Source organism: Bison bison, unplaced genomic scaffold, assembly GCF_000754665.1.
Source record: "Bison bison bison isolate TAMUID 2011002044 unplaced genomic scaffold, Bison_UMD1.0 scf7180017864038, whole genome shotgun sequence".
NCBI classification, from domain to species: domain Eukaryota; kingdom Metazoa; phylum Chordata; class Mammalia; order Artiodactyla; family Bovidae; genus Bison; species Bison bison.
The window spans coordinates 3,109,300-3,129,444 of NW_011494610.1; the positions used below are offsets into that span (position 1 = coordinate 3,109,300).

The 20,145-nt window shown below is 44.7% G+C and overlaps 1 protein-coding gene across 1 annotated transcript in view; it reads right to left on the reverse strand.

The window, feature by feature from the left end:
* Window positions 1-218: 218 nt before the first annotated feature.
* ZNFX1 (zinc finger, NFX1-type containing 1) overlaps window positions 219-20,145 on the reverse strand; it is a 26,732-nt gene continuing 6,805 nt past the window's right edge. Inside the window, exons 3-14 of the mRNA XM_010835081.1 lie at window positions 18,178-19,989; window positions 14,712-14,843; window positions 12,975-13,123; window positions 12,248-12,397; window positions 10,801-10,915; window positions 9,245-9,495; window positions 7,446-7,585; window positions 6,291-6,445; window positions 5,716-5,861; window positions 4,769-4,879; window positions 4,352-4,447; window positions 219-3,724 (exon numbers count right to left, since the gene is read on the reverse strand). Coding sequence (XP_010833383.1) covers window positions 1,286-3,724; window positions 4,352-4,447; window positions 4,769-4,879; window positions 5,716-5,861; window positions 6,291-6,445; window positions 7,446-7,585; window positions 9,245-9,495; window positions 10,801-10,915; window positions 12,248-12,397; window positions 12,975-13,123; window positions 14,712-14,843; window positions 18,178-19,989 — 5,696 coding nt within the window. The 3' untranslated portion in view covers window positions 219-1,285. The remainder of the gene's footprint in view (window positions 3,725-4,351; window positions 4,448-4,768; window positions 4,880-5,715; window positions 5,862-6,290; window positions 6,446-7,445; window positions 7,586-9,244; window positions 9,496-10,800; window positions 10,916-12,247; window positions 12,398-12,974; window positions 13,124-14,711; window positions 14,844-18,177; window positions 19,990-20,145) is intronic.

Genomic DNA, 20,145 nt, shown 5'->3' on the forward strand with positions numbered 1-20,145 from the left:
TTCAAGTATGACTTTTTGTACAAGTTGAAAATTTTTCTTTTTACCAAGAGTAAAAATGACTTACAAGCCAAAAACAGCAACAGCAACAACAAAAAACACAAAGACCCTTTCGCATAAAGATGAAGGGCCTCCTTGTAGGCAGTGCATCCATCCCCATCCTTACCATCTCAAGTTGCCTGAGCTGCTAACAGTTGAGGAGGACAAACACAGACCACTGGTTTTCTCAATCATTGTTTTTATTAATTGGCTTTATAGGCTAAAGTGCATAGTAAAGACAAAAAAGGAAATGTATACATAGCAAAGGGATGTTTTCTTGCCAACATTAGAAAGACCTGAGATGCCTAAGTGTCAGTTATAGGGAACACTGGACTGAGGGAGTATGTATTCAGGCAGCAGGCCTGGGGGCTGGCTTCTGGTGTGGACCTGGGATCTGCAGAAGCCACTGGCATGCTAACCCTGCCCAGGTAAAAGCTGCAATAGAGGGTGTCGGGACAAAGGGTCACACTTTGGATAGGTGCTTCTGGTACCAAATCAGAGTCCAGTTCCACTCAAGGCCCTGGGGAACCAGCACAGCTACTGAACCTCCCCTACTACAGGTAAAGTAGCCTCCACCATCCCAAAGTGCAAGTCACAGGAAGGGTACGGGGGTGACTCCTTAGCCTAGGCCTGCTGCACAAGCCCCCAGCTGTGGGGTCACACCTTCCCCCACTCTCAGTGAATATGTAACTGGGTCATGATTGGTCCGCAAAGTCTCTGTCTCATCACATGCCTCCCTTTCCTGAAACAAAGGTGCCCAAGGAGAAGAGGAGGGGTTCTTGAGCTCCTTGGAATGATAATTCACAAACAACAACTCTGGGCCTCTGTTTATTAAAGCAGAAGTCAGCCTGCAAGTTAGGGCCTGGCAATTTAGAATGAGTCTGCTTCACTGAGCTCGTATCTGCCTCTGGAGCACTGCAGAGAAAGAACATCTGACTGAGTCAGGACCCAGAGACACCATAGACAGCCCTGGGTGGAAGCCCAAACATGCTCCAGGCAGTCTGTCCACTAACTTGTAGGAGAGAAAAAGAAGAGAAATCTGTTAACTTTGCTCTCAGTTCTGGAGGTAAAGTGCTTACTCTAGCGCAGGAGTAAATCTAGAAACAAATGTGGGCAAGCCCTAAAAGTGGCTCCTTAAACAGGTGCTAAGACTAAAGGACAATAATAAAAAACAACCTTCAGTTCCTTCGGCAGGGAGCTGGCCCAGCCCTGTGGTGGCCAGGGCAAAAGGCAGTGGGCTGCCACCTTCCTACATCATCCTCTGGAGCTCCTCATAGTTCATCATGTTGTTGGCTGTATCAGACCAGGCAGGGTGCTGGGCTCCATCCATCTCGGAAGCAAGCCGATTGCTTCTTTCCAGCGTGTGGTTTTCCCCCCCGATCACCTCCTGACACTCAGGGCACTTGGCCCTCTGCATGGCTCCCCCACAGTCGCCAATCACATAGATGTGGCCATTGGGGCACTTGAACCAGTGGCCACGATGGTAACCCATGGCTTTGACGATCTGCACTCGCTCTTCCTCTGAGATGCCCAGGCCAGAGCAGGGGAGAGCAGCTTTCAGAGCTTCCATCTTTCTCTGCACAAGCTCTGCATCCTTCTGGGTGAACTTACATGTTCTCTCAAGGATGTTCCGGACAGTGCTGATCTCTTCAGCGACGCTGCCTCTCACCTTCCCCTCGGCCATCTTGCAGCGGGTCAGGAGGTTCACCAGGTATCTGAGCCTCTGGATTTCACTTTGGAGGTCATCTAACTCCTGGCTGCTGAAGCTCAAACGCTTCTTGGCAAGCCATTCGTGAACCTGGTCTAATCGAGTCCTCACTTTCTCTTGCTCTAAGACATGCACTTTTTTCAGGGAATCATATAGACCAGCCAGGTGGTCATAGAAGCTGATATAATTCTCAACAAGGCCCAGGTCCTTCACTGACAGATTTTTCTGGGCCAGCTTCTCTTCCAACTTCAGGAAATCTTCCGGGAGCTCCTGGCAGAGGAGGTTCTTCCCCTCCAGTAGGGCTGTAAGTCGCTCCTGGCTGACTGCGATCTCCCCTGCTGAGCCCAAGATCTTTTCCTTAACGACTTCAATCTCTTCCAGGCGCTGTTTGAGGCTGGTTCCGTATCTCAGATTTTTGCGGATGGGCACCTGGCAGATAGGGCAGACCTTCAACCTGATGGCAACTTCGTCACCCTGCTCGTTCATGTAGCGGTCTAGGGCTTGCACTTCAAAGATGTGGCTGCAGTCTTCCAGCTGTACAAAGCGAGCATCTGGCTCATCCTCAGAGCCAAAGAAGATCTGGGTGACTTCTTCCTGGTGGCAGACACGGCACTTCTTGGGGCATGGTTCCCCACACAAACCAATGCACGGGTGGCCACAGGCCAGCAGCTTGGTACAAGGTACGTAGCATGGTGGTCGGTTACAGGGCTCAGAGCAGAGTCTGGTGCACTGGTAGTGCCGGCAGCGCCAGATGCAGGGTTCCATGCAGGGAGTACACAGTTCCCCACACTTCTTCTTGCACTGGCTGTGGACGCAGCGGTTCTGACAGATCCGCTGGCAGGGTGGACACTCGCCAGTGCAGGGCTCCTGGCACTTGTGTGAACAGATGAGCAGGCGCTTGCAGGGCTGCTGACAGCGCTCATGGAAGCGCCCTTCGAAGCAGCTGTGGCAGGAGCCGGGACACGGATGCCCACAGTCCAAGATGCTACCACACTTGGTGGTGCACTGCACTGGCAGGCCATGCTTGAGGTCCTCCACGTTGCCACACTTCATCTGTTGTCTGTGCCCACACTTGAGCTTCACGGTGACCATTTCTGAACACAGCCACACACAATCTTCACCACATGGGTGGCTGCAAGTGTGCCCACATTTTAGGACCTTGGGGCAAGGCTCTTGGCAGCAGAAATCTGACTCAGGCACAGAACACGGGACCATTTGTTTATGGCCGCACCGGAGAATGGTTTTGGGTACCTTCACCTGACAAGGCTGACACTCCTGGAAGCAGACAAGAGGGCACCGATGCCCATCTTGGCAGATCACCTTCTGGCATGGCTTCATGCACTGGAACTCCTTGTGTGAGGAGTCATAGGGGTGGCAGGCACGAGTGCAGACATGCCCGCAGCCCAGCCGGAACTCACAGGGTAGGCTGCAGCCTCCTTCGGGCACTTTTTGGAAGTCAGAAGCTTTGGATACTAAAGTGTGGGTATCGGGGTGGTTCTGGCAGCAGAGCCGGAGGGCGCAGCCGATTTGATCATTCTCTCGAAGGGTGTGGATGATCTTGCTCCACAGGGGCACCTTGGCCAACATCTGCATGTTCCCAATGCAGTACATGCCCTTCTTGGCACGGGACAAGGCCACACAGATGCGGTTGGATATCTGAAGAAAACCCACCTTGCCTTCCTGGTTGCTGCGTACTAGTGAGAGGAGGATGATGTCATTCTCCTCCCCTTGGTATTTGTCCACCACGTGGACCTTGACACCCGCGAAGGTCTTGGCAGGCATGAGTTTGCGAAGGCAGAAGAGCTGCCCCGTGTAGGTGGTGAGGATGGTGATCTGGGAGGGCAGGTACTCTTGGCACAGGAAGTACTTGCACAGCTCTACCACAAAGCGAGCCTCGTGCTGGTTCTGATGGCTTCTGCCTTCTTGGATTTCCTGTTCAGGAAAGGTGTGTTCTACAAAGAAAAGGTTGGAAGAGACCCCCTGGAAAGAAAAAGAAGACACATTAGGTTTACTCATGACAGCTTTTTCTAGCTTCATGTGTGCTGGCCACTGGCCCTGTTCCAGAGAGGAACCTTAGAAGGCTTCTGTACACTCCATACCACAATCTTTAATTTATGAGCATCTGCTGTGCTGAGTGCTTTATATACATTATCTCCTGCAATACGGTAATGCGATCAGGCAGCAACCATTATTCTACTGTACAGAAGACCCTTACCCTTAGAACTGGTATATAATTTGCTAAAGGCTACACAGCTACTAAATGGCAGAGCTGGGATTCAAAAACTCAGGTCTGTGTTCTCAACCTCTGTACCACTCCTCTTCTTAATAACTAGCTTTTTATTGTTTGGGGTTTTTGGTTTGTTTGTTTTGCTTTGTTTTTGCCACCACTTGGCTTGTGGGATCTTAGTACCCTGATCAGGGATAGAATCTGGGCCCTGGCAGTGAAAGCACCAAGTCCTAACCACTGGACTGCCAGGTAATTCCCAATAGCTAGCTTTTTAGAAAGCTGGCTGTATACCCTTCTGAAAGCCCCTTTTCGTCCTGAGAAAAAGATAACCTCCTAGGTTGCTGACAGCATCAGAGAAAGATCAGGTAAAGCAGATTCACCTTAATCTTCTCATATTTGAGAACAGAAGGATGGTTTTCCAGATCCTGGTAAATGTGAGGGGTCAAAAGCTGGGCAATTTCAGGACGCATGCGGTGCTGAAACAAGACACGTATGTCATTAAACACATGGGCAGAGAATAAATGGACAGTTTTAAAGACTAAGTTGCTAGTGGAAAATCTGGGGAGATGACATTTGAAAAGAACAGGGAGAAAAGAGCAGAAGAGAAACAGCTTCTTCATCTGACACAAACTCACCACGGCTGGTCTTGTGTTATTTTAAAACAGAAAACAAAATCAGACAGAGTCATTTCATTACTAAACTAGCTTTATTTTATGAACCCTTTCTTATTGGCAGTTGGCAGGCTGCCAGGAGCCTTCACCTGGACATTCGGTAATAATGAAGATCTAGCTTCTCACCTGGTAATTCAGACGGACAAAAGGAATGTTTACTTTCACCAGCCGTTCAAAGAGGGACACCTCCAGGTTGAAATTCTTGGCCAGGTCATACACATTGGCGCTGGGGCGTAGCTGAAAAGAGAAACACGGCTGAGGATTGTCCACTGAAAATATATGTTAACCATCCACCCATCCACCCACCTATCAAATGTTTTTCAAGTGACTTCTGGGTTCCTGGCTCGGCTTTAGATGTTAACAGGCTAGGGGCAAAGAATGACAAAGACCATGAAGCCAAGAAATAAGGGTGATGTGACAGAATGCCTGGGGGTGGAGGTTCTTTACATAGATCTCCCTGAAGAGTGACATCTGAGTTGACACCAGCATGGAGGAAGTTGTTAGTCATTCAAAAAGGAAGCCATAAGAGGAAACAGAAAGGATAGGAGTTGGGAACACAGTGAGCAAATGAGACAGATGGTGGTGTGAGGTGAGGTCAGAGAAACAGGCTGTACCCTGAGAATATAGGTCTTTGTAGGCCACTTTAAGATGCTTGATTTTTATATTAAATTCAATGGGTAACCACTGAGGGGTTTTAAGCTGGGGAGTAACATGACCTGATTTGAGTTTTTTTAAAAAATTCACTTTGGTTCCTTTATGAGGAATGGATTACAGCATGGCAAAAAACGGAACCAGTGGGATGGGGAGCATGCTGTTTTAACAGTCCACTTAAAATGCCAAGGTAAATTAAAAACGGCAAAGAGGCCAGATGGAATAGATGACGCTACCTCTAAAATATGCCCCAAATCTAAGAAGACCTGCTCTTACACTGGACATGGGAGGTGAGGAAAAGAGGAATCACAGAAAGCCACCAACAAGCCTGAGGATGGAGGAAGGAAGCAGAGGCCAGGGTCTTCCTGTCTGATTCCACCCCTGCAGAGAGTCAGTTCATCTTCTAGAGGGCCCAGGCCTACCTGCTGGTGGTCCCCAATCAGAATGAGGTGCTGGCAAGCTTTGCTCAGTGTGGCAATGGTGTGGGCCTCAAGGACCTCTGCAGCCTCTTCCACAATGACGATCCGGGGCTCCACCTTCTGCAGGATCTGGCGATATTTGGCAGCACCTTGAGTCAAGAGAAGAGACTCCTCTGAGTGGATGTACTGGACTCCCTGTGTCACTGGCTTCTGGACCGGTGCACCCTGAACCTGGGTCTGCTTCAGCTGAGTCCTCCTGTCCACCTAGGGCTCTGGGGACCGCTGGACGAGAATGAGTGCTGCTGGACAGTCTCCAGAGCAGCAGTGTCCCCATGCCATCACTGCTGAGCACTTGCTTTCACTGTGTTTGGAACCTTGGCACTGGAATCATCAGCTGCTGAAGTTCCAAATGCAATGGAAGCAAGAGGGTGAATATCACCAAGAGAATCCAAAACAGAGCTTGCTCTCAAGAGCTCTTCATGGTATTTTCCTCTAACCTACTAAAGAAGTTTCTCTTTACCCGTCCCAGATAATCTGATAGGCATTTGGCACCAACCGTGAACTCCGTGCTTTCTTACCTGTGGTTGTCATTCCTACAATCTGGGCATCTTTCAGGATGTGCAGGTCTTCCTGGAGTCTCAGCTCAGCCATTCTCTCTGCTGATGTGCGGTACTGGCGTTCATAGTTGAGGATCTTTCGGCGGGTGTCAGCCTGGTACATCTGGAGCCACAGCCTGAAGAATGTGAAGAATGAGGAAGAGGAAGCCACATGCTCTTTGAGAAGTGGTGGAACCCCCTCAGTGTGCCCTGTGCATAAGTGGAACCTACACCCTAGAGGAGGTTACATGCCACAGAGAAAGAAGACAAGACCCAGATGTGCAGGGACCTGAGAGTCCTGCACAACAAAAAATGCCCAAAAAAAGAGATGTGCAGAGAGATGTATGTAAGTGGTCAGGAACTAAGGAAGGCGGGGGATAAAGAACAGATGCTAATTACTGGACAAGAGTCGGGAACTTCAAAAGCTTCAAGAAGAATTTCTCACAAATTGTCCCTACTCCATTCCTGCCAAGCCCCCTCCCGCCTCCTCCCCCAATTCTCCATAAGTAAAACAGATTATGTCAGCACTCTTGCTATAAAACCTTCCAACAGTCCTCGTCAGCCCTAAGAGGCCCTGCACAACTTGGCCCCTGCCTCCCTCTCTGGCCTCACTTTCCATTTGTCTGAGCCACAGCCATGGTGGTTGCCTTCTTTCAGTTTCTCAAACAAACATGCTCCCTCCCATCTGGAGGCCTTTATGCATGTGGTCCTCACAAGCTCCTCTGCTCCCCTTCCCCACTGGCCTTAATAAGGCCTACTCATCTTTCAGATCTTGCCTCCAGTGTCACTTTCCTGGATAGCTCAGACCAGCTCAGCTCCCATGTTAATATTCTTAGCTCCTTGGTTCTTTCTTTCTCAGTTGTGATGCCTATTTGTAACTTTTTATTTGTGGAACAAACTAATTTGTTTTCCTGGTTAGACTCTAAACCCCACAGGGTAGAGCCGTGTGTGTCTATTCTATCCTATGGCTGCATCCAGCACTCAGATAATCGGGAGTGCTCCATCCATCACCAGTTAGCACTAATGTTGAGGATTTGAAGGGCTTATATTCTAGAAACAGGAAAGGGACACCCTGGGGAAATTACATGGGCTGGCTGGGGGTGGGGGTGGTGGTGAGGATGGGGACAGGCACCATACCTATAAAGCTGCCAGCGAGAATTGAGGTCCAGTTGCCAAACATCCTGGATTTTATTGGCCTCGGCCTCAGTCATGGTGTTCAGCTTGCGAAGCTCAACCTTCACTTTCTTCTTCATTCTCTTTTTCTGGCTGCGCTGGGTCTGCAGATACCAATACCAGTCAGAGTCATGGAGCAGAGATGGGCCTGGTTCTAAGATGGGAGCCAGAGCACACTGAAAAATGGAACTGTCATCTCTGATGAACATCTCTTAAATGTTCCACACTCTCCCCACAGATATTTCATTGCTAAATGAGTGTTCTGGAGCCAGTTTGTCTGGGTTCTAAGTCCCATCTACTACTTATTAGTTGTGGGACCTACAGTAACATATTGAACCTCTATGTGCCTCAGCCTTCCCTTCTATAAAATGGGAATAATAACAGTGCCTCTTCAGAGTTGCTGGATTGACTGAAGCAGTAAAATACATGGAAAGCACTTTAGAAGAGTGCTGGTAAACTGGTTACTACTGAGCGTCTTTTGACCACAGTCTGCTTCTTATTCCTAAAACACGACAATAGTGGAGGTACATCTCTCTCATTAAATGCTATACAAATCCTGCTAAGATGGTCTTAATGCCATTATATCAAGATAGTATCTTAAACATGTGGGTGAAAAGCACCATTTAGGAGAAAGTATTCTTCCTTGGCTCTGTCAGAATCTGAGGTCATGAGCCTTTAGAAGGACTAGCATGCCAGATGGATGTCATAATACTATGGACTCCCCTCTATTTCAAAACCAAAAAAGTCAACTCCTCCTAAGGCCACACAGCAGAGAGATGCCCAATCCATGCTTCTAAGTACTGTGATCATGATTCTGTGTCTCACATACAGAGACGCTGAACTGAACTAGGAAATCAGGCTCAAAGCCAGCAGACTGGAGAACACTGCATTCAGTAAAAACCTGCCCTCAAAGTCCCTTAGATCATCAGTAGGGTTCAGTGCTCTATTGTCATAGTAACACACGGTAAATTCTGAGGACCCCAGGGTTCTATCAAAGGAAGGAGAAGACAGAAAGTCTGGGCATTTATACTATTCTGGCTCTAAGAGAAATAACAAATTTCAAAGTGAATGAAGGAGAAACATTCCATTCAGTCTATACAGCTTACTTCATTCTGTTTTACTTGAATCCTCTAAAATCCTAATGCTCGGGCTGGTTTGCTGTTGAGAATATCTATAAAAGCACCAAGCACTAAGACCATCAGTGTCTGATCATTTCTCTAGAAGTTCTCTAGAAGTTCAAGAGAAGTCCTTGGCTACCTGCTTCCTGTTTTTCTAAGTTAGCATTTATCGGCAGGACCCCTCTAAAAGGCCGTAATTTCTATACCCTTGAAAACTGGACCTATTTTATACAGGGATTAGGTTGTAAGAGGGGGAAATGAAAGTGAAAGTCGCTCATTTGTATCTGACTCTTTGTGACCCACTGGACTATACAGTCCCTGGAATTCTCCAGGCCAGAATACTAGAGTGGGCAGTCTTTCCCTTCTCCAGGGCATCTTCTCAACCCAGGGATCAAACCCAGGTCTCCTGCACTGCAGGCAGATTCTTTATCAGCTGAGTCATAAGGGAAGCCCTGTAGAAGGGCAAATTAAGCTAATTATGAGGATGAAATGAATATAGTGCAACAGAAGAAGGTGAAAATCAGGTCAGGACAGATGCTCTCAGGTCTGTTTCGGGAGTTTAACCCACAATCCCCTGGCGGTAATAATTGAACTCCCCTTTCCCACTCTGTTAGGGCTTTCGGGGGCTGTGAGGAAGTGAGTTACCTCCCACTCTCCTGTAGCCTGCTCCTGCCCGGCTGCCGTCCCGGGGCCATGGCTGTCTAGCCTCATGGCCAGGAGTACTTCCGCCAGCTCCTGGATTGCCCCGTTCTCTTCCTTCCTCCGCCGCCGGGGCCGCGCCAGCTCTTCCTCCTCAATCATCCGGTCTGCCTGGATCAGGTCAGCCTCCTCTGCGATCTCAATCAGCGAACCATCTTCTTCCCCTTCCTCCTCCTCCTCCTCCCTTTCTGCTTGGGCTAAGAGAGGACAGCAGGCAGGACATGGATGGAGAGTCTTAACGTCAAAGGGTAAAGAAGGGTACCTACAAGAGCTTAGATGCATGGAGACATTCCCAAGGTTTAAATGGTCACCTCCGCTGAGAGAAACACAGGAGGAATGAAGGGGAGAAAGACACATTTCCTTCCCCACATTTTTGTTACATTTAGAAAATCACATGAATGTATGCCTTTTTAAGGGAGATCTTACTTATGTCAATACATATACAAAGGAAAGTATACAACATAAACGTGCAATTTAAATGATAATAAAAATATATAAAATGAACATCCAGGTATCTTCCACCCAACTTAAGAAGCAGAAAGTTACCAATTTCTTTGAAGACATTTGTGGGCTGTACTAACTTGAATTTTTTATTACTTATTCCTCCCTTTTAACTTTACCATATATATGTTGTTGTTCAGTCACTCAAACGTGTCCAACACTCTGTGACCCCATGGACTGCAGCACACCAGGTACCCCTGTCCTTCACTATGTCCCAGAGTTTTCTCAAACTCATGTCCATTGAGTCGATGATACTACATATATAATGTATGTGTGTACGTGTGTTAGTCGCTCAGTTGTGTCCGACTCTTTTCAACTCCACAGCTCTTCCGTCCATGGAATTCTCCAGGCAGGAATACTGGAGTGGGTTGCCATTCCCTTCTCTAGGATATAATGAATATACATCTTCAAATAATGCATTATCTAGCTTTGACTTTTCTGAGCTCTAAAGAAATTAAATCACATTGAATATATTTTCCTGTAACTTGTTTTTTTTCATTCAGTATGTTTCTGAGAGTCATATCATATTGCTGTATATGCTGTAATTCATTCCTTTTCACAGTGGTATGGATTATCTGAATAGACGGTAATTGATCCATCTGTTGTACAAATGTGGATGGACATTTTGAGTTCCTTATGTGGATATGCCAATCAATATTTCCACTAGTATCATATCAGAGTTCCTGCTGCTCACATTCTTCTCAGTGTTGGATTATATCAAACATTTTAATTTTTGCCAGTCTAGTAGGTGTGTAATAGTATATTCTTGTAGTTTTAATTCCTCGTTTCTAGTGAGCACTTTTCATGTTTATTGACCGTGAAGATTTTGTGATATGCTTCTTTAAAAGTCTTTTATTTGTTTTCCTATTAAGCTTTCATTGGTGTTTTTTGATTGATTATAGTTCTTTATAAATTCTGGGCATTACTATAAAGTCTTGCTCTTCTAGTCTTAACCACATTCCACCATAAGATGTGATTCTAGGTATACATGCACTTCTTACCTGTATTTTCAGGTACTGCTGGAGCAACACTTTGGGTGAAAGAACCAACACCCAGACCGAGAAACTCCAACATCACGGAATGTTTCCGACCCCGGAAGCAAACCCATTCACTATCCTGAGGAAAGAAGAATTATTAGTTAAGGAGAATTCTATGACAACTCAGTATGAAGGAAAGGTCTTCTCAAGAGGTCAAAAGGTAATTCCCCTAGAACTCTCTTAAAAATGCAATGTTTGGGCTTTGTTTAACTGGGTCTGTTAATAGAACTTGTACAGAATTTTAAAAACAAAATTTTTCTGCTTCTTTTGACAAAATCAGGAGCTATGGGGGCAATGAACCTGTGTTCCTAAAAGGCAACAAATGGCTGAAGAGCGCTGTTGCCACGCCTTTTCCGGTTTGCCTCAGTCCTCACTACTTAACAACACAGTTAACTAGCCTGCTTCAGTCATTCACACGACCTGACTGACCCTTTTTAAAGTTTTTGGGTTTGTAACCCTGGAAATGCCAACCCACTGATAGTAGAGCTACCATTTCACTGGATTCCTAGCCACCCACTTTATAGAGATTGCATCATGGACTGCCCTGGTGGTCTGGTGGTTAATACTCCACGCTTCAACTTCAGGAGGGACAAGATAAATCCTTGGTTGGGGAACTAAGATCCCTGCATGCTGCGTGGCACAGCCAAAAGAGAAAAAAAAATCCACAGAGTACATCAGATACTTCTTATAATATCCTTTGAATGCAGGCATTATTATTATTCTTGTTGACTGCTGAGGGCCCTGAGGATCACACTAGCTCAAGTCACACAGTCAGTCTGTGTGACAGGTCTGTCAAGTCCCAGGCCTTCTATACGTGCTAGGTTGCCTTGCTATGATTTGGTTTCATTTAACAAATATTTCGAGCACACTTATTAAGTTAAGAGGTTTACAGATATTAACTTGCTTGTCCAATAACAATCCTGTAAGAATTAAGTTGATCTGTAAAAGACTGCCTTTTTGCAAGTTAAATTTACAAATACTGGCAATTTCACATAGTTCAACTAAATATGGTCCCCATGTGTGTGTGTCTTTTGTTTTTTGCTGCACTTCATGGCATGTGGGATATTAGTTCCCCGAACAGGGATCAAACCCATGCCCCCTGAAGTGGAAGCTCAGAGTCTGAACCACTGGACCACCAGGGGACGTCCCTATCCCCCTTTATAAAAGAGGTAACAGCAACAAAAAAAATTAAGTCGCCTAGAGCAAAATCAAGATTCATATCCAGCAGACTGGCTCTAGAGTCTTACTTTTGACTAGTATATTCAGGTGACTTTTCTCCCGAGAAGGAACTTTTCACATCACAGCAGAATCATAGCAGATTATAGCTAATACTTTGACTGCTACTTCTGCTGGTGGCTCCCTCCCAATACTGGACGAGAGATGCTTGTACTCCATGGGATGACCCCTCTACCTGGTTTGGTCCATTCATCAGGCTTTTCCAGTGCTGGGGAGAGATAAACTTCTCCAGATGCTGTTCCTGTAGTACCCCACGCATGGTACACTCCAGAGTCTGGGCCCCTTCATGCAGTTCTTGCTCTGACTCCTTCATTTGTGTCATGATCTACCAAGAGCAGAGGGAAATAAGTGGATGAGGAAGTATGTCATCATGCTCAGCAGAACTCAGTCTCTGCCTTGAGGGAAAACAAAGGTAACACAGGAACAGCTAGTCTTAAAACCAGAGGATTAGTATCTAAAATGTCTAAAAGCCTCCTACCACTAGGAAGAAAAGGAAACAAATAATACAACAGGAAAATAGACCAAGTATACCATGGTGGAGACTTCTCTTTCCCTTAGTAGTAAGAATTCAGAGTTTTGGTTGGGCACAACACTGCCCACCTAGAAGATGATATTTATCTGGCCAACAGGCTGGAAGAAAGGTTATGGGTGGTTTGGGCGAAGTAGCTTTAAGGTCCTGGCAGGGGCTGGGAGGGGTGGTGTGCCCTTTTTTGTCCTTTCTCCATCTTGGACTATGAGGGCAAAGATCCCACCATAGGATTAATGGAATGCTGGAAGGAACCTGGGTCGTTCCCAGGTTTGTGGAGCTTCCCTATTTCCCCTGGCCTGCCCACCCACAAAGCCACTGCTGTCTTGGTTGGTTCTCCCTTGAGCAACCTCAGATCTCCGAAGCTGGGACTTACACTCATGTAGGCCCTTCGGAGGTGCAAAGGGAGGTTGCGGCGGAATTCCCGCTTGTTCCGCAGCTCCCTCAGGGTGAACTGCTTCAGGATTTCACTGTTGCTCCTTCCACCTACCCGCACAATGCTGGTCTTTTGACACTTGTAGATGCCTAAGGAGCAAAGTGGAGCACGGGCAGAGTTAAGAGGAGCTACGCTGGATTCTCTTGGGTAAGAGCTGCATGTGTCTGGGGTGTTGGTGCAGCTGGTCCCTAAGGGTACAAACTGGTATTTACAGGAAATCTACCCTACCAGTGAACAAGAAGGCCCCAGAGATGACGTGACCTGCAGAGCAGTAAAGTGTGATGCTTCAGTGCAAAGGCTTTAGACTCAGACACCTGGGGACCCAAGTCTTATCTTTACCACTTACTGCTATCTTACCTGGGGCAGGTCACTTAACTTGAGCCTCAGTTTCTTTGTCTGTGACTTGACGACAGTAATACTTTCCCTATAGGGCTATAGCCTGGATAAACGAGAGAGTATCTTTCTAGCTTCTAGGGGGGGCCTGGCCCAAAGTAAGCATTAGTAAATGCTCTCTATTACTCACTCTATAGATATTTGCTGATTGCTTATTATGTACCAGGCTAGGTTTGGAAGCTAAAGTAGTCAAAACGCAGGCTCAGTTCCTCATTTGTTCTCATGACTCACAGTCTACCAGAGAAGACATGTAAACATTTTAACTTAATAAAATTTAATACTACAAATACATGCTAAAAGTGTGTAACAGGGGACCTTAATTAGTTGGGTGGGGTATGGATCTAATTTTTGAGGATCTAATTTAAACTGAGACTCCAGGAATATTGAAGATTTAATGTAGATGAAAGAAGGATATAAAAGAGTGGAAAATAATAGTCTAAGCATTATTTTCCAAAGAAAAAATAAATACTTATTCATTCATTAATGTGATTAATATTTTTTGAGTGTCTAGAATGTGTCAGGATCTGTGAATATAGAAAGAAATAGGACAAAAGCTCTTAGCATTTATAGTCCAGGGTAGAGATCCATACAAATAAATAGTTACATATGTGCCAATTAAGTCTTAGAAGAAAAAATACAACAGGACCTGGGGCAAGAAGGAAAGTCCATATGAAGTGAGACCTGAGGAATGAGCTGGAACCATCTGGGCTAGATGCATCAAGACTGAGAGAGAGAAGAAAAGAAAAAGTACATGCTAGGCAGAGGAGACAGCATGGGCCAAGAAGAAGCTGGAAGAAGGCAAGAAATTGTAGACAATCAGTGTGGCTGGAATTAGAACAAGGGAAGAGGTAGGACAAGAGCATCAGACTTAGGCTGGAGCAGACAACACACAGAGGAGGGCATGCAACCCATTCCAGTCTTCTTGCCTGAAGAATCGCCATGGACAGAGGAGCCTGGTGGGCTACAGCCCATGGGGTCACAAAGAGTCAGACACAAGTGAGCGACTAAGCACAAGCACACGGACAACACACAGCCTTTCCTGTCATGGTGAGCAAGGACTGTGGACTTTATTCAAAGTGCAACAGAGAGCAACTGAAGTCGCTCATGGTTCAACTATATATGTCTTAAAAGAGAAGTTTATTTTTTCAGCTGTGCTGTGTGGTTTGTGGAATTTCAGTTCCCTGACCAGGGAATGAACCTGCGCCATGGCAGTGAAGCCCATAATCCTAACCATAGACCACCAGAGCACTCTCAACAGAGAACAATTTTGCCTACAGATATTACCTTCCAGAAACTGGTCCAAAGCATGATTAGTGTAACACACAACCAAGATGGGGAACTTCTGGATGCTAATTTGCCAAACAGGCTCGTTGGTTAGAAGGGCCTGAACAATTTTTAGACCCACATAAGTTTTGCCTAAAAAAACAAGGAAAAAGGAGAGTTAAAAAACTTAAAGAGACTTTCTAAAAGGAGTAATTAATTACTTATAGCAAGTTATTATTTAAAATTTTAAGGCAATACACTGAGATGGTTTAAAATCCTAGAAGCACAAATGGTTTTGTATTATGTTCTCCTCATTCTTATGTCTCCAGCTACCTAGTTCCTCTCTTGGAAACAACCAACATTACTAGTTTATTGCATAACTTTTCAGAGACAGTCATTCTATGCATACACAAACAAAAATGAATATACAGTCTTTTTCTAGCTTCCCCCTTCCTTTCTAAAATACAAATAGTAGCAGACTATTTTCACTGTTCTATATCTTGTTTTTTTCACTTACTAAAATTGGAGGCAGTTCTCTGTCAGTATAGAAAAAGAATCCTTTGTTTTTCACAGCTGGAAGGCATTGTTTTCAGCTAGTTTTCTACTGACAGACATATATTAATACATTGTTTCCAATCTCACATGGTGAATTATTTAGAAATGCTTTTAATATACCATAGTAGACTTGCCTTTGTGATAGGAGGGAAAAAGTCACAGAAATCAACACTGGAGTTAGAGTTATGGGCTAATTAGTAAATGCTAAATTCTTATATTGGGTCAGGCTGAGAGGGTAGCCACTGTCCTCAAAAGTACTCAATACTGAGTAATACAAGAAAATAAAAATTTTCAGTATAGCGGAATACTTTTCAGTATAGATAAATGACAATTTCTTGCTTCTTTTTCTTCATATAGTATGTATCGAGTGCCAAATAGGTGTTAGATATGGGGTTAAGTACAAGAAATACAATGGTGAGCAAAACAGCCATGGTTCTTATCTTCTGGAACTTACAGACTTGCAGAAGAGAAAGATAATCACACAAACAAATGTAAAAATCATAAATGTGGGAAATGAGAAATACAAGGTACCAAGAAAACAACTGGGATTCTGGTCTACTCAATGGGACTAGAAGAGGCTTCTATCTATCACTTCTGGGAAAGTGGTAACTGAGTAAGGCTAGGCAAGAGAGAATAGAAATGGACTGGCTGGGAGGTTCCTGCCATCTTCCAGGGAGTGACGGAGGATAAGGCCTGGCTCCAGCAGCTGAGATAAGGAGGCAGACTGGGGAGCCGTTCCAGAGGTAAACTTGATTGCCACAGGATAATGGTTTGGCTGGGGCGGGGAATAGAAAAGAGTAACTCCCATGTTTTTAATTTGGAGTCCTGGATGGATAAGGAGACCTCCAGAGGAAAGAAAATCTTTTTAATTCAATATATACCCCATTCTCTCCCACTGCTTCCTTCCCCTTAGAATGGATACTTTTGGGGATTTCTACCTTCAAGATGACCCCTCTGTCACCTCCCCTCAAATTCACAGGTAGGCTCTTTTTTAGTAGCTGCGTGTGTGTATGTATGTGTGTAAAGCTAGTGTGAAATTACTAAATTACTACTTGGAGCTAAAGAATCCCAATTCAAATGATAATATTAGGGGAAGTTATTTGGAACACAACATTTTTAAAATATACTAACAGCTCCTACAAATCAGTAAGAAAGGGAAACCATCCAATAGAAATATGTCAAATACAAAAAGGCAATCCATAGAAGCAGTAATATAAGTAGCTAATAAAGACAAGAAAGGATATTTAATCTCACTGTTGATTAAAGAAATACAAATTAACCACTGTGATATACATTTCTAGAGGGCAATTTAGCACTACCTATTAAAATTACAAATTCACATATTGTTTGATTCAGTTAGGGATTTCTCCCCTGGACATATTCTGCTTCTGTGTGAAATGACTCACAAACAAGGTTATTTACTGACATTGTTTGTTTTAGTAAATCTTTCCATAGAGAACTGGTTAAAGAGATTATAAACTAACTATACAATGGAATATTACATACTCATAAACAGGATACTACTTGTGCACCAATCTGAAAGGATCACCAAGATATAAGTTAGCAAAGCAATATGCAAACTGTTTTCTAGCACAGAGAGTTGAACACTAATTCATTCTTGGTGGCAGTACAAACTGGTATATCCTTTTCTTCTTCTAAAGCCCTGAAAGCACTACTTTAATTATGCATATTTTCCCATCATATGGGTGTCTCATCAGTAACTACTTTGTATTTTGTTACATTAGTTTCTTATCATGAGCTTCCATTGTTTTATCGGTATTTTTTAAGGACCTCTTTCCATTGTTTTTTTAATATTCTTTTGAGAGGGTAATATAGCAGTACCTACTATTAATGTGAATTCCCACCTTAAGGAAAAACATTACAGAAATAATAAGCAGAGTACTCAAATATAAACACACACAGAAATAGATATATGAATACTTAATAAGCACTGTCTGTGAAACTAAAAAACAAAAAAAAAACACAATATGGTACATTCACGCCATGAATACAGGCATGCTGTAAAAAGAGTGAGGTACATTTCTAAATGTGACTGTAGTGTAAAGAATGTAAAAATATCCCTAACATGTAGTTATATACATATATAAATTGTAGACCCATATAGATATATAAATATAGCATAATCTCATTTTTGTTATTTAAAAAATAGGAAAACTATGCATACATACATGTATGTATGTAAACACATAAATACATTCAGAGACACGAAGATGTATCAGTTTTAACTTTGGAAAACATCTGGAATGATGTACGTCAAACTGCTAATAGCAGCTATCCTTCCAGAGAAGGATTAGAGTGGCACACAGGTCAGGGAGGAGGTAGGCAGGTGTATTTCCAAGAGAAACAACTACCGTGAGGTAGATGACAGAGCCAGGAGCTTCTAAACTGCCTGAATCTCAGGTCTGTCAATTGCCATCTGTGTGAGCATCAACATATCATTCAAATGCTTTTTGCCTTAGTTTTTTCATCTACTAACATGGAATGGCTTCTACCTCACAGCCTTGCAATGAGTTAACATATGCAAAAAACAGACAGTAGTATTTGGCACACAGGGTATTTATAGTTGATACTATTTAAATTTATATAAAATCAAGCAAATCAATACAGCCTTTGATGAAGCAGACAGAAGTCAGGCATCTCCCTAAGTCTGACCCCTTAGAAGTCTTTTCTAACCTTGTGATTTTGATCTATTACCATGTATACCAATGAGTCCTCACTGGAAAATCACTATGAGCAGTTCCTTTTTAAAAAAATTTCTACCTATTCATTTTTTGAGCAGCTACTTTTTAAACAAGTTTGATGCCCATTTCAGGGGAATGTCTTAAATTAAGACATTCTAGAAACTTAAGAGTCCAAGCCACCCTTGCCTATCTCTTAGGGCAGATGTGTGCTGTGAAAAATTTTATCTTACCTGTTCCAGGAGGTCCTTGAATAATAGCCAGTTCTCTTGTGAGAGCAAACCGCAAGGCTTCCATCTGGGAGTCATCCAGCCTCAGGGCTTCTTTGGAGGGCCACTGGCAGGGGTCTAAGACATTAACTCTGGGATGTCTCAAGCCCTCGTCATTCCTCAGAGGTTCCCCAGTGGCTGAGGGATTCTTTATTAACGGAGTGAAATCATATCTGCCCCCCATGAGCAAGTACCTTGGCTCCCTCACATCAGAGTCACACTCCACGATGTTCCTCTGGAAGGGGACATCTTCCTCTTGGACTTCCTGGAGTCCTTCCAGGACGTGCCTATAGGCCTCAAAGTAGGCGGTCGTCTCCACCATGAGGAAAGAATCAGAGGGCTGGACGTCTGCGAGCAGCTGTTGGCTCTGCTCATTGAAAGAGAGCTGGACAATTCCTCGGCAGAGATCTTCCTGCTCCCGGTTAGACACAGTAGCAAAAAGAAACGTCTCAAAGTTGTCCTTGGACATGCACACTAAGGATCCATAGAGCAATCGCTTGGAGTTCTGCCAGCGGACAAACTTCAGTGGTTTTGTGTCAAATTGCACCTTGTAGACAATACCTGTCGATGAACACACAGGGGTGATAATCCTGGTATCAAAGTAGATTCGGATGTCATCAAACTTTCTCTTCCTCAGGCCTTGGTCTTCAAAGCTTTGGAGAAGTTCCAAAATGCCCTCTCGTAGGGGTCTGACAAAATCCTCTCGTAGGAGTCTGAAGTGGGTATCTAGATAGACAGCAGTGCTCTCATATTTTCCAGAAATAATGTTGGGGCGAAGGAATGGCTTTTCATCCAAGTGCACTTCATTGTAAGTGGGATAAATGGGCATGGTCCGGTAGCTCTCAACATGGTCTTCTGCCTTGGGCTGCACAAGAGTGTAGGTATCCACTTTTAAAGTGCCCTCTCGTCTCTTTTCCTGCAGATGTTCAATGATGGTCTGGACCTTTTCCAGGTTCTTCTCTGTCTCCTCTTCTATGTTAACACCAGAGGCCCTCAAAGCATTAAGAGAAGCTGGCAAGAGAGAAATGAGCATGGAAGTTTCCTGCACAGAGCTGGCAGGGAAGACACTTACAAGGTCCTGGAGGAGGGAGATGATATTGCTAATGTGTTTTGGATACTGGTTTCGAACTTCAGGGAGGGGTTCAGTGATCATCCCTACCACATAAGCTGGCAAGCAGACTTTGAGGAATTTGGAATTCTTCAATATGCCCAGGATATGGAGAACACTGTGGCGGTCCATTTTGGAACTGCAAGCCTTCCGAAGAACCTGGCAGATGAGCTCAAGGAAGTCCGACTTCATAAAAGAATGAGACAAGAGTTCCTGCAGTCCTGAACATGTGGCAAGGGTGATGACCACCTCAGAGGAGTCTTTCTGCAGAAGACTTTCCAGGAACTTGTAGCCCAGTTTCTTTACCTGCTGTGGCTGTTCTGCAGGCTTTTGGTGGGGGGTCCGCCACTGCTGGAAGTTTTCATCAGATCGTGGTGGGGGTCTGCGGTTCCTTCCCTCCTGGTTGCCATTTCTCCTCCTGGTGTCATTTTCCTGACCGTGTCTTTGGCCTCTAGGCTCGTCATTGGCATGACCTTCCTGGTTCCTCCTTCCCTGATGTGGGTTCCCGCCCATGGCCCCAAACCTCTCTTCTCTTTGCCGATGAGGAAAAGGATGGCTGCTGGCCCTGGGATGCCTTCTGGGCTGGCTGGCTCCTCCTCTGAGAGCATTGGCTGGGGGGTTATTGGCCTGATTTCTAGCTCTTGGTGGTAATTCTCCATCCATAGGTCCTAAACACAACGGGAATTTGGGGCAAACATAAAAATCAAGATGCAAGAAAATCCAATAGTACAACAATATGAACATACTCGTATTTTCCAAAACAACTAAGGAGCTTAGGTTTTATTTGGAGAGATAAAAGGTTTCCTACCAAGTCATATATATAA